Below are 14087 nucleotides of genomic sequence, written 5' to 3'. Positions count from 1 at the left end.
TCGCGCCGCGAGCCACTGCCGCTGCCCCGCGCGCAGCCTCCGCCGCGCCGGAGGGGAGGAAGAGGGAGCAGGGCCTGGGAGCGCGCCGCTCGGAGATAGGAGGAGGAGAGGGAGAGGGTGCAGGCCTGCGGGTGAGGGAGAGGAAGTGGGTGCGCGCCGCTCTCGACTGAGGGAGAAGGAGAGGAAGAGAGATGTGCTCGGTCTGGGAGTGAAAACCCTAAGTCTAGTGTATATATATATATATATATATATATATATATATATATATATATATATATATATATATATATATATATATATATATATATATAGGGAGAGGCTATTCAGTAGCCGGCTACAAAATAAGTTATTCTGTAGCCACCTCCATTTACTATAATTTTATATACTAATTTACCGTAATGTCAATACATATTTACGATAGTTGGGTTACTATAACACATAGGGATATTTACCATAACATTATATTAAACCACTTAGTAAGGAGTTACTATAATCTCGTAAATTAACATAGTAATTATCGTAACTCAAAGTGGCTACAGAATAAGTTATTCTGTAGCAAGCTACAGGATAGTAGTTCTATATATATATATATATATATATATATATATATATATGTATGTGTGATTGTGTTTTGAACTGGGCCTCCTAGGCCAGTGGGCTGTGCCTAATTTATCGAGGCTGTTGTTGGTCCGGCTGCAGACAACCAGGCCGCCGATCTCCGAGGGCATTTGGTAAACACTGCGTAAAAGAATTTGTGTAGTAGTGCGTCCTCGATCCACTGTTTGTCAGGTGAAGTTCCGGCGGCCCGCACCCCGCGGCGGCGCCGATCCAGTATGCCTTCGCGCGTGCAGGGCTGCTCCTGCTCGCCCCTGCGCCGCCTTCCCCGCGACGACGCTCTCTCGTCCCCCTCCGCCTGCGCGCACCGCCTCAAACCTTGGTCTTGGCGTCCCCATTCCCCCACCTCGTCCTCCTAACGCTTTGCCTCCGCGCGCCCCTCCCCTGATCTACCTGTCTCTACCCTTTCCTCCTCCCTTCTAGTTCTCCTTCTCCCTGTTGCTGCTCCTGCTGCGCTTGAATCCTTCGCTCCTCCCTCGACGTTATCTGATTACCGCACGCCGGCACGCCGCACGCGACTCCCCGTCCGCATCTCCCTCTCCGGTCTCCGCTCTTTTCTCCGGCTCTGCCCGCACCTGCTCCAGCATCAACTCCGACGCCAACAACTCCACCCGCCGACGACTTCAGGTGCTTCTGCGGCATCCTCGATGGTGAGGAGGGCCCATCCCATCCCCTCTCCCTTCGCCCTCTTCATCTGCCTCTGACCCCAATCTTTTCCCCATACCCTAACCGGACTGTGTCCTTGATTTTTTTATTAGATTTTCTTTGGGAGAGGGGCATGGGGAGATGACGATTTGCATCAGTTGGGTTAATCGGGGAGGATCAGATTAGATCAAGGGGCGTGTGTTTTTTCTTCTCTTTTGAGCTATTTCATGTTCTTCCTTCTCTTCCCCTCTTCTAGTTCCCGTCCAATTTGCTGAACCAAACAAATGACGGTGTCGCTTACTCTGCAACAGCTACCGGCGTGAATGAGTTCCATTGTCGTTCCCATTCCATTTGCTGAACCAAACAACACCTTAATGTATATGTAGCAAATATAATAGTATATTAGTCTGCCACAAGCTTAATTCGTGCCATTTAGGAGTTAGGATCGGCTTATGCTATGCTTGGAGTTCACGTTTACGAATGCAACCTTCGCACTTAGCATTAGCATCTAAATCTGGGTGTATGCTGTATGTCTATGAGGAGGAATAACAGCTACATCTGCTCTTCTCCATGTTTCTGTAGCATCAGCAGCGTAGTGTGGTTCTACGTTTGCCGTGTTGCTGTATCACTCTGCAAGTGCTAAGCTAGTCACTTTATGGACGGTGGTGGTTCCTGTGGTCTCGAGGGAGCGCCAGTAGTGACATCTGGCGGTAACTCTCCTTCCAGCGCTGGTATTCCGCTTCTGCCAGAGAAGCACTGCGCCTCGTTTGATGAAACTTATGGAGCCGCAGGGGGCAGTACTGGTCCTGAAGGAGTGCCAGTAGTGACATCTGCCGATAACTCTCCGGCCAGCACTGGTATTCCACTTCCCTGCGATTCAGTGGATGAAACCTGCGAGTCCACGGCAGGCGGCACTGCTCCATCGGAGGCTCAGATATGTACGGGTTTCTCCAAGTCGATCAGCTTGGACGTGAAGAAAGGCCTCCAGAAGTGTGCAACGTTCCCACTCTCATCTGGTCAGGCTCAGCAGGAGGATGGTTCATGCTGCCATGCAGATGATGGGCTCACGGTTGCTCCTGCTTACGAGCGCTCTATGTCCTTACCTGTGAGTACCTCATGTTAAATTGTTTTACCATTCATACGAAACGATTGCTATTGTACTTAAGTTCTATTACTAAGTCGTACCTGTTAGTCGCTGAATTCTCACTCTTGGTAGTAGGAGAATTCTTACTCTCATCGAGAGAGGATGACACTAGGAGTTGGGGCAATTTTCTTGTCTATTTCTCACACAAGCTCACACAAATGCCATGCCAACCCAAGGGGTTGGGGTTACATATTTATAGGCTGCTAGCCAGCCAAGCATATGCCAAGATGCTAGTCTAAGATGCTAATATGCTGTCCTAGCTAAGATGCTGTCCTCTAGTCTAAGATGCTGTCCTCTAAGATGCTGTCCTCTAGTCTAAGATGCTGTCCTAAAAACAGAAAAACAGCCACAAGGACCATGACCATGTGAGCATCATAGCCCCACAAAGACCAGCCACACATGAGACTTATCCATCATTCTCCCCCTAAGTCTTGTGCGTCGTCTTGTGGGAGAGTTGAACCATTCCGGTCCTGGAGCAGAGCTCAAGGAACTTGATCCTCCCAAGGGGCTTGGTGAGCAGGTCCGCAAGCTGGTCCTTGGTGTTGATGTAGCTCGCCTTGATGCTCCCTTCCTCCAAACAGCTTCGGATGAAGTGGTACCTCACCCGGATGTGCTTGCTGCGTTCGTGGAACACGGGGTTCTTTGCCAGGGCCAGAGCGGACTTGCTGTCCACCCTGAGCTCCACCGCTCTAGTGTCTCTGCCGAGGAGATCACCAAGCAGTCGAGCGAGCCAGAGCGCCTGAGTCGAAGCGGTGGAGGCCGCTATGTACTCGGCCTCGCAGCTGGACAGGGCCACCACCTGCTGCTTGACCGACTGCCAGCTAACGAGGCACTTGCCGAGGAAGAAGAGGATCCCGCTCGTGCTCTTGCTGGTGTCGATGTCGCCGGCGTGGTCGCTGTCGCTGTACCCGACGAAGTGTGCCGCCCCAGGGCACCTCGGGTAGTAGAGGCCGTGGTCGAGAGTCCCCGCAACATAGCGGATGATCCTCTTCACAGCCTGCTGGTGCTCCGTCGTCGGTCGCTGCATGAACCGACTAACGTAGCCGACGGAGAATGCCAAGTCCGGCCGTGTGTGGGCGAGGTAGCGAAGGCTCCCCACAAGACGCCGGTACTGCGTAGCGTCCACCTCCTCCGTCGTGCTGTCGCGGCTCAGCTTCAGCCTCTCCTCCATCGGAGTGAGAGCTGGGTTGCAGTCGGTGAGCCCAGCTAGCTCAACGACGCGCTTGGCGTAGGCGGTCTGTCGAAGCGTGATCCCAGAGTCATCCTGGTGTACCTCGATTCCCAGGTAGAAGGAGAGAGGCCCCAGGTCACTCATCTGGAAGGTGGCCTTCATCTCTTCCTTGAATGCCGCCACCTCCGCATCCTTGGTGCCGGTGATCACCAAGTCGTCGACGTAGACACCCACCAACAGGGCATTACCTCCATTGCCCCGTCGGTAGATGGCCGCCTCGTGCGGGCTTTGCTCGAAGCCCATCCCCTTTAGCGTGGAATCCAGCTTGGCATTCCACGCCCTCGGTGCCTGCCGCAAGCCATAGAGGGCCTTGCGCAGGCGGAGCACCTTGCCCTCCTTGCCGGGGATCGCAAATCCCGGCGGCTGGTGTCACGTAGACCTCCTCCTTCAAGTCGCCGTTAAGGAATGCCGACTTGACGTCCATGTGATGAACACGCCAGCCCTCCTGGGCAGCTAGCGCAAGGAGGAGTCGCACGGACTCCATCCGTGCCACGGGAGCAAAGGCGTCGTCGAAGTCGACCCCCTCCTGCTGCACGAAACCTCGTGCCACCAAGCGAGCCTTGTGCTTGACGATGGCACCGGCTTCATCCCTCTTCAGCTTGTACACCCACTTAAGGGTGATCGCGCGATGACCACGAGAAAGGTCAGCAAGCTCCCAGGTGCGGTTCTTCTCAACCGCATCCATCTCCAACTGCATCGCGGCGCGCCATGCCACGTGTCTCTCGGCCTCTGCGAACGACCGAGGCTCGCCGTCGTCACACGCAAGGTGCAACTGCGCCTCCAGGTCCTCCAGGTCATGAGGCACCAGTCCCGGCACCAACTGGTCGCCGAGAAGGTTCTCCATCGTACGGTACCGCAACGGCTCGCCGTCGTGGTACGCGTCGATGCGCTCCTCGTCGTGAGAGAGCGGAGTAGCGAGCTCAACCGGGCTATGCTCGACACGAGCTGGTGTTGGAGTAGACGTGCCCGGAGAGGTGCCTGTCGGTGCTGGAGTGCGTGGCGTTGCCGGCTGTGGTGAAGCCGGCGAAGAACTCATCGCAGCCGAGGTCCTGGCTGGAGAGCGTGGAGCTGTCGGAGTAGCAGGCGCCGGGGTCGGTGGAGGCTCGGGGACTGGGGTAGACGCGCTCGCCGAAGAAGAGCTGCCTACTCCCCCAGCTCCCTCGAAGTGGACGTACTCGACAGTGAAGTCGTCGTAAGTCGGAGCCGAGCCATCGTCCACCGCCTTGTCCCACGCCCATCCTCGCCCTTCGTCGAACACAACGTCGCGCGCCGTGCGCACACGCTGTGTCTTCGGGTCGAGGATGCGGTAGGCCTTCGAGCCCTCCGCGTAGCCGATGAACACTCCCGGAGTGCTCCTGTCGTCGAGCTTGCTGATGTGGCCAAGCTCCTTGGCGAACGCGAGGCAGCCGAAGACCCGCAAGTGGGAGACCGCCGGCTTGCGCCCATGCCAAGCCTCGTACGGCGTCCTGCCGTCGAGCGCCTTGGTAGGCGAGCGGTTGAGGATGTAGACGGCCGTCACCACCGCCTCTCCCCAGAAGACAGCCGGCATCCCCCTCTGCTTGAGGAGGGCCCGAGCCATCCCCACAACCGTCTGGTTGCGCCGCTCGACGACGCCGTTCTGCTGCGGGCTGTACGGCGCGGAGTAGTGGCGCTGAATGCCCTCGTCAGCGCAGTACGACGCGAATTCAGCCGCCGTGAATTCGCCGCCGTTGTCGGTGCGCAGCACGCGCAGCTTGCGGCCGCACTCCGCCTCCGCAGAAGCCTGCGCGCGTCTGATGGCGTCCGCAGCCTCTCCCTTGCTGCCGAGGACCATCACCCACATGTAGCGGGAGAGGTCGTCGACGAGCAGCAGGAAGTAGCGTCGTCCTCCCGGTGTGGCCGGTGTCACCGGGCCACACAAGTCCCCGTGCACGAGCTCGAGCCTCTCCTTGGCTCGAAAGCTCGCCTGCTGGGGAAAGGGGAGTCGCCTCTGCTTCGTCAACACGCAGACGTCGCAGAGCTGCTCCACATGGTCGAGGCACGGCAGGCCTCGCACCATCTCCGTGGCACTGAGCCGCTTCAGGGCCTCAAAGTGAAGGTGCCCGAAACGCTCGTGCCACTGCCACGCCTCGTCGTCCCGACGAGCAGCGAGACAGAGGGGTTGTGCCACCTGCACGTTAAGGACGTAGAGTCGATTTGCGCTTCTGGATACCTTGGCAAGAAGGCGACGACGACGATCCCAAATCCTCATGACTCCGTCCTCAACCACCACGCGCGAACCGTTCTCATCCAGCTGTCCCAAGCTGATGATGGAGTTCCTCAACGCGGGGATGTAGTAGACTCCGGTGAGCAGCCTGTGCTCACCAGACACGGCGGTGAAGATGATGGAGCCGACGCCCTTGATCTCCACGCCGGAGGCATCCCCAAACTTGACGGAGCCTCGGACGCTAGAGTCAAGCTCGGTGAAGAACTCCCGTCGACCGGTCATGTGATGGGTGGCGCCGGTGTCGAGGCACCACCCGTCAGTCTTGTCGTTGCCGGAGCTGTCGCCGAGGAGGGCGTGTGCTTTTGGCTCGTCAAGGTGGAGGAGAGCCGCTGCGGCCGGTGCCGCTGGAGGTAGCTCGATGCTGGCATGTGCCATGAACAGAGCCGGCTCCTCCTCCGCCTGTGCGACGTGGGCCTGGCCGCGTCGTGGCTGTCGACAGTCCTTGGCCCAATGGCCAAGCTTGGCCGCAGTTGCGGCAGGCGTCGTCTCGTGCCGGCTTGTGCCTGCCGGCGGCGCCGCCCTGGGCGCCTCCGCGGGCATCACCCTCGGCACGTCCTCGCGCCCCGGCCTGGGCGTCTCTGCGCGCCTTGCGTGGCTTGCCACGCTTGCGGCCGCCTGTCGCAGGAAGAAGGCTCCCCCTTCCTCCGGTCACCCTGGCTGGCAAGCCACTGCTCCCGAGTAAGAAGGAGCTTCCCGCCAGTGGTGATGGGCCCTGAGAGGGACTGTGGCTCATCACTATCGACGACCTTGAGGCGACCTATCGCCTCCTCGATCGACATCGTGGAGAGATCCAGCAGCGACTCGATCGAGCGAGCCATCTGCTTGTACTTCTCGGGGACGCAGCGGAAGAGCTTTTCGACAGCTCTCTCCTCGCCGTAGGTGTCGTCGCCGAACTGCACCATCTTCTGCAACAGAGTGTTGAGACGGAGAGCAAAGTCATCAACAGTCCTCACCTGGCTTGAAAGCCAGGTTCTCCCACTCCTTGCGAAGTGCCTGCAGTGTGGACTTGCGGGCGCGGTCGCTGCCGATGCGTGCCGCAGCGAATGGCGTCCCAAGCCTCCTTGGCAGTCCGCTTGCTGGTAAGCGAGAACTGCATCTCGGGCGGGACTGCAGCGATGAGAGCATCCAGCGCCCGTCGATCTAGGTCGTAGTCGACGTCGCCGTACCGGACTGCCTCCCACATGTGCCGCACCTGGAGCTTTACCCTCATCACCGCAGCCCACTCAACGTAGTTGGTCTTGGTGAGGGTAGGCCACCCACCGCCGGGACCGACGTCCCTGACAACAGCCTGGAGCCCGTGGTAACCACGGTACCGATCCGGGGAGAGAGAGCCACGCTGCCTGTGAAGGCCGCGCTCTCCATCGACCCGTTCGCCACCGTTGCCGTGCGCGCCTCCTCCAAGAGCGCCGCCGCCGTGCGCGTCTCCTCCAGGAGCGCCACCGGCGCGTCCGCGCCTGTCTGGGCTGCCGCCGCGCTCGTGGGCGTGCGCGGCTGCCCCAGGAGCGCCACCGCCGTGCGCGCCTCCTCCAGGAGCGCCGCCAGCGCGTCCGCGCCTGTCTGGGCTGCCGCCACGCTCGTGGACGTGCGCGGCTGTCCACTGCGCCGCCCGCGCTCGCGCTGCCTCCCTCTCTAGCAGCTCGAGGTCCGCGTCGGCGGTGTCGTCAGCGGAAATGGAGCTGCCGATGCTGCCGCGCAGAGCCTCGACCTCCGCCGCCGCCGCACGCGCTGCATTCGCCGCCGCCGCTGCTTCCGCCTCCGCTCTGGCTGCTGCCAGCTCCGCCGCTGCTAGCCTCGACGCCCTTGCCGCCGCCGCAGCGGTCTCTGCCGCCGCTCGCTCGCGTTCCTCTGCCGCGGCAAGTTCGGCCTCCTGCCGACGCCGCGTGCTCGAGGCGACCGAGCGCTGAGACTGCCCTGCGGACATGACGCGCTACCGGGGGGCTGCTGCGTGGGGAGAGGGCTGCTTCAGACGAGCTGGGAGAGGAGTGAACAGGAGCGGCCGGAGGAGCTGCTGCTGCCAACAGCTGGGGCTGTTGTGGGGCTGGGAGAGAAGATGAGCAAGAGATGCTCAGGCTACAGGATAATACGGCTCCGATACCACTTGTTAGTCGCTGAATTCTCACTCTTGGTAGTAGGAGAATTCTTACTCTCATCGAGAGAGGATGACACTAGGAGTTGGGGCAATTTTCTTGTCTATTTCTCACACAAGCTCACACAAATGCCATGCCAACCCAAGGGGTTGGGGTTACATATTTATAGGCTGCTAGCCAGCCAAGCATATGCCAAGATGCTAGTCTAAGATGCTAGTCTAAGATGCTAATATGCTGTCCTAGCTAAGATGCTGTCCTCTAGTCTAAGATGCTGTCCTCTAAGATGCTGTCCTCTAGTCTAAGATGCTGTCCTAAAAACAGAAAAACAGCCACAAGGACCATGACCATGTGAGCATCATAGCCCCACAAAGACCAGCCACACATGAGACTTATCCATCAGTACCTGCTCTATGTGTACTTGAATGACATATCTTGATTGTGACCATATGATCAAAGTTAGGGAACCTTCACAACAGACTGGATAACTGGATCCCAACTAGGGTTTTTAGTGTTCACTAGCTGCCTTAAGTAATCAAATTTTGGTTTGTATTGGCTTCCCAGTTTGTTGCCATGATTCACTCATGCTCATGCAAAATTAGCAACCACCTTTTGAAATGCAATAATAATTTGAACTAATTTAAAGACATCTTGGTTTTATTCTGTGTCAACTGAGTGTTTGGTGGCTAAAGCTCAAGACAATCTCGCCATATATTTATTTCTTTCTTTATTGATTTTTTTTAAAAGGGAGCTCAAATGTAATCGTTTCAAGTTGTACGTCACCTGGCATTCCTTGTGCAAATGTAATTAACTGTTTCTTCTTGCTTTTGCTATAATTGGCCTGCATGTGGATTGAAGGCTCGGACGTTTTCGTTTGCACCACTCTTGTAACTGGTAACCGAAGAAATGTTTAACATGCAGGGTGATAAATACATGTGTGAACTAAATCTATTGATCTGCTTGTTTATGTAACGGTACTTTGAAACTGTATTATACCGGTTAAATTGTCATGGTATGCTTCTTTATTGATCTGTTATCCATGCATGCCGGACAATAGTCGGCAATTTGGCAGCACAAACAGCTCATATCGCCTTTTTCATTCACGTGAACCAACCAGTTCATTGTCCTAGACATGGTGGACAGTCACTATTTGCTCACTTAAATTCTATTGCTAAGTTGTACCTGCAGTATGTGTAGTTGAATGGGACCTTTTGGTTGTGATCATTATATGATCTGACTTTCAGAATCTGACAACAGGCTGGATTCCAACTAGTGCTTTTTAGTGTTAGTTAGCTAAGTAATCAAATTTGATTTATGATTGCTTTCCTGTCTGTAGCCATGATTCACTCATGCCTGTACAAAATTAGCTGCGTCCTTTCAGAATGCAATAATACTTTGAACTAATTTCAAGATACATGGTTTTATTCTGTGTTAACTGAGTGTTTGGAAAGCTGAAGAGATATAGGGCCAGCAGCTGGCCATATTAGCAAGTGGCAGCCATGCCATGCCAGAGCGTCCCAGTGCATCTTTCTGTCTTTATTGATTGCCTTTTTTAAAAGAAAAATGGGAGGCTATAATCTTGTAATTGGCAAGTGGTAACTGAAGAAAGGTATAACAAGCCTGACGATAAATATGTGCGCGAACTAAATCTGTTGATTTGCTTATTTACGTATGGTACTGCGAAACCGTATTTACTGCTTAAAGTGTATTTGTTTGCTTTTGTATCGAACATTGATCTGCTATCCATGCATGCTGGACAATAGTTGGCAATTTGGCAGCAAAAACAACTAGTAGTTATTTTTCATTGATGTAAACCAACTGGTTTATGCTCCTTGATGTGTTGAACATTCACTATTTGCTCTCTGGAGCTTTGTTTGATAATTGACGAGACATTAAGGCATTTGTGGTCATTTATGTTGCCTAACAGAAAATTATTGACCGCCCTCTTCATTTTAATGTGTCAGCAGCCAACTTTGAAGCTCATCCCTGCTATGAAAGGAGGCCGTGAAAAGAATGGAATAGCATCACCAACAGAAAATCGCCACGTCAAGTGGGCTCCTGATGTGTACGACCCCCCTGTGACATCAGTATGCCGTTCAGTGACTAACAGCTATCAGCGTCGGTCAAAACACCGCAACAAGGAGAAGAACAAACAGAAGAAGAAACATAAGGGGAAGTCAAAGAAGAACCAACAAAATTCTACCAAGAATTCATCTGTACTGCAGGTTCCTGATCTCGGGTATGTTTGCTAGCGTATTTTTACTGCTATTTTGTCTCTGGGTGTCATGCGCATCTGCATGTGATATTCTGTTGATTTACACACATTGAACTTGTTAGGTTGAAAGGTGTTAGCACCACTGGTGGCCAGTCTTCAGTAGACGATCTCAGCAAACATGAGGCCGGGATCATGGATAGCATGGGCAGTCAGGAAGCCAAATGTGGAAGCAGCTTCCTTCGTGAGTCTGTTGCTAAAATGCATTTCTCGATTGCTGAAGCTTCCTGAGAGGCGCCCGGTTTCTGCAGCTGCACCCTCAGTTCTGTAAATATGATGGATAGGTGTATATAAATAAATCCAGCATGCTGTTTTTGTTGTTGTCGTGTGCGTTTGAGGTGTTTGAGAGCTTGGCCTAGTGATTTGGAGAAATAATTTTTGGACAGACTCTGTTCTGTATGTTTTGGACGACAGACATATCTATCTTCAATCCATGGCTTTTCAGCTGTTGCCTAATATTGACCATGATTTTGTTGGTTGTAATTGTAGAGCTGTAGGTGGTTATGGATACTCACATACTAGTTGATTAGATAATATGACTTCTGGTCTGGCAGGTAAGTGTCTGAATGAAAGCACAGCAAAATGAAAGCACAGCAAAACAGAGATACTGGGTGTACCCTCCCAGCTTTCATCTCTATCAGTTAACCATTAAGACTTGACTCTTCTGGAAACTGATGCATGTTCTGACTTCTGAACTCAAGTTATACACCGCAAGATATTTGATTAGTTGAAGTTTTTATGTGTCGTTTTCAACAGTAGATAAGTCATGTTCAAACTTTAGCCTTAGCATCCTTCATCCAGGTTTTGAGAAAGCACAAGGCAAACAGTATCATAGGCCATTCTGGATACTAGAATTCCATCATCAGAAAGTTGCTGGTCATGGCAAGCACGACTAAGCTATAGCAAGAACTTCGACGAACACGCACGCGGAAGGGGGTAGATTGATTGATTCATCACTGCAGTGGCCAGTGGGTGCAGTTCACATAGCCCATAACCTTTACATTAGTCATCTGAACTGATGATGCTCATGCTCAGGCAGCGGCAGTTCATTGCTGGCCATTTCTCAGTTTGCACGGCCCTGGATCACGTCAAGGCCAACCTCAGCGGAGTCGGTGGCTTGAAGCTCCACCTGGATGCCGTCTAGCTCCCGCTTGAACCTCTCCTTGGAGCTGGCGTAGATCATCTTGCTCCTCACGCGCGCCGTGTCAGGAGACCTTCACAAACACACATTGCAATTGCAATTGCAATTGCAGCCATGGATGGACGTCAGGCACAGCAAAAGCCAGCAGCATCTATCCACACTCTGAACAGACAGACACAGCGGCAAGGAGGGAGGGAAGGACATGACATACCAGGCGATGAAGAAGATCTTGCTCTTCTGGCAGTTCTCCTCGGTGACGAAGTCGTAGTCGAAGATGGCGTACCTGCACTCATTGGCGGGGAGACTGGCGGCAAAGTCATCGTAGTTGAGCACAGGCTCGCCCACCTGCTCCACCACCACCATCTTCTTCTTCTCGTCGATCTTGTAGATGATGAAGCGGTGGGTCCTCTTGGCCTTGAGCTCCAGGAACCGGCGCTTGCAGTCGTCGTCCACGGCCATCCCTGACGCCGCGTTTGCCTGCAGGGAAAGGAAAGGAAAACAAGATTCAGAGTCAGACTAGAAACTTGCTTTGTTGCAGAGCAGCATCCTGAAATTACAGAGTAAACAATCGCTTGCTATTTGCTGCGGTTGCAGACTCTATCTAGCTCTCTGTTTCAGTAGGCGTGTGTGATGCAGATGTAAAAGACTACAAGTAGTTCCATAAGCTCGTTGGGACCAGACAGGCCAACTGTAGTTTCGGAGGGACACATGAGATCTTCCTCCGTGTGAAGTTGGTTGGGTTCGCCTAGCTGTACCTCTCATCTGAGCTCAACACAACTAATGCAATGCAAAAAGACTGGCAGGACAACGGCTGCCGAACAAACTGAACTCCGCGATAAGGTGTGGTACTTGGCGGATCTGAATGACTGAATGTCAGGTGGCAGAACGTCGACATGTCCACCCGCACCATAACGATCGGTGCGAGTTCACACAGGTTGGCATGAAACAATGATCATGACTGTGAAGAGCAACAAACCGGATCGGTAAACAGTGTGATGAACGGAACCTCTGGCATTCCTCTTGGGTTTGGTACATACATGCACTTGGATGTGTCATGCATCAGCATGGCAGACTGTATGTGAACTGTAAAAGGAAAAGAAAAAAAGTATTGCTACTACATCTGATCTGATCACCAGACGTATGAATGAATGAATGAATTACCATCCACAAGCTCTTGGATATGTTACGCTTAATTCTTGCTCGCTCTTTTTCTCCCTCTGGTGAGAAAAATGTTGCTGTACTAGCTAAGCTGACGGATCGGAGTCGGAGGCTGGATTAGTGTAAGTACTCGCTCCGTTTTTGACTTTTTTGACCATCTATTTTGATATGTATCTAGACAATATTATTATATATAGATGCATAGCAAAATAAATATAAAAAAAAAGTCAAAACAACCTATAATTTAAAACGGAGGAGTACTGTAAGTGCCTTGATACTACAACTTGCTCATCTATGCTGATCCTAAATCGAGGGTAATGCGCTGTGCCGTGACTGGAGGAGATTTTATTTAAGAGAAGAAGAAGAAGAGCATGGTAGATCCGTCGATCGCACGCAGAATCTTATATCGGACAAACGAAGATGCAGATCGCGTAGCGGATGAACAATGAACAGAAGTACAGAGCAGCGAGGTGCCGTGTGTGCTTACCATCTGCGCGGGCAGGGCTGGAGACGGCTCCGCAGCGGGGAAGAGGCGAACGAGCTCGACGGCGGGCGGCGGGCGGCAAGAGCCTCTGATGAGGTCTGAGCTGCAGCCGCTGGCTGATGGCGAAGCAATGGTGGAGGAGGTGGTGGTATTTGTGTGGGAGAGTGGCGTGGGATGGACGCGCCGCCCTCTCCCTGCTGGCCTTCCGCGGCATCTTCTTGGTCGGGGGCTGCGAGCGGCGGGGCAGGCACCGACCGGGGCCCCACTCGTCAGCTACCTCTCCCTGCACCAGCCGCAGGCCCACAGGAAGATGCCTTGCCCTACTACTCCTAGCCACCCGTGTGCGCGGTGGGCCCACCTGGATCGCATCACGTCACGTCACGTCATGTCGATGTTGGAGCGGCCCAAGTAAAGGAAGGAAGGATGCTGATAAATTGATGATAGCTGATGGGCCTCGGGCCCAAGCGCTAGATTACAGTACTACAGGCGGCTCATTGGGCCGGGTCTCCTCGTCTTCGAAATCTTGCTGGGCCCCTATGTGGCAGTAAGGTGGCCTTGGGCCAAGGCGCTAGTGTGCGCGACGCAGGACCAACGGCCTGCATGCAGGGCCCGTGGGAAATTGGGCCACAGCTTCAGGCTCAGACGTCCACTCTCTCAAAAAGTACAACCTCAGACCGTCTCCAACGGTGAGCACTCAAACCCAACACCCATTTAGTAGTGTGGTGCGCCAACAGTAAAAAAGGGCTTGACCCATTTTCTCCCTTCTCCAACAACCACAGGCGACCCATTCTTCCTCTTCTCCGTCGGCGGCGTGGGCGGCCGCACGCCTGCGACCAGGGCACTAGGAGCGGCGGCGGTGCTCGCACGCCTGCGGCCTGCAGAGCCGGGCAGGACCAGATCCACACAGGCGCCGGCGGCATCTCCGGCGAGCACAGGCTCCGCGCGACTCCTCCGGCGAGCACGGGCTCCGGCGGCTCCTCCGGCGCGGGCCCGCTGCTCCTCTCCACGCCGGCCGCACCCACGCCCCACCCCGCTCCTCGCCTCGACCCGCTCCCCGTCTCGCCTGCC

At 54.2% G+C, this 14087-nt stretch overlaps 2 protein-coding genes across 4 annotated transcripts; one reads left to right on the top strand and one right to left on the bottom strand.

Annotated features, from left to right (window-relative positions):
• Window positions 1-744: 744 nt before the first annotated feature.
• LOC136512098 (uncharacterized) lies at window positions 745-10692 on the top strand. 3 transcript variants are annotated; one of them, XM_066506094.1, is made up of 4 exons: window positions 745-1242; window positions 1843-2365; window positions 9929-10203; window positions 10302-10692. In XM_066506094.1, the coding sequence occupies exons 2-4, from the start codon at window positions 1916-1918 to the stop codon at window positions 10465-10467; spliced, it is 891 nt and encodes a 296-aa protein (XP_066362191.1). In that variant the 5' UTR covers window positions 745-1242; window positions 1843-1915; the 3' UTR covers window positions 10468-10692. The 3 variants fall into 3 exon arrangements, with proteins under 3 accessions (XP_066362191.1, XP_066362190.1, XP_066362192.1); XM_066506093.1 differs by having other exon boundaries at window positions 745-1265; XM_066506095.1 differs by having other exon boundaries at window positions 747-2365; window positions 9932-10203.
• Window positions 10693-11053: 361 nt separating this feature from the next.
• LOC136512099 (actin-depolymerizing factor 7) lies at window positions 11054-13235 on the bottom strand. Its single transcript, XM_066506096.1, has 3 exons — window positions 13023-13235; window positions 11589-11854; window positions 11054-11450 (listed from the first exon to the last, which is right to left on the bottom strand). Exons 1-3 carry the CDS (start codon window positions 13023-13025, stop codon window positions 11300-11302), a joined length of 420 nt encoding a protein of 139 aa, XP_066362193.1. The 5' UTR covers window positions 13026-13235; the 3' UTR covers window positions 11054-11299.
• Between the last annotated feature and the right edge of the window lie 852 nt (window positions 13236-14087).

Source organism: Miscanthus floridulus, chromosome 16 (assembly GCF_019320115.1).
Source record: "Miscanthus floridulus cultivar M001 chromosome 16, ASM1932011v1, whole genome shotgun sequence".
In the NCBI taxonomy this organism is placed as follows: Eukaryota; Viridiplantae; Streptophyta; class Magnoliopsida; order Poales; family Poaceae; genus Miscanthus; species Miscanthus floridulus.
The sequence above is the reverse complement of the archived record's forward strand: the minus strand, read 5'-3'. Positions and strand labels throughout refer to the sequence as shown.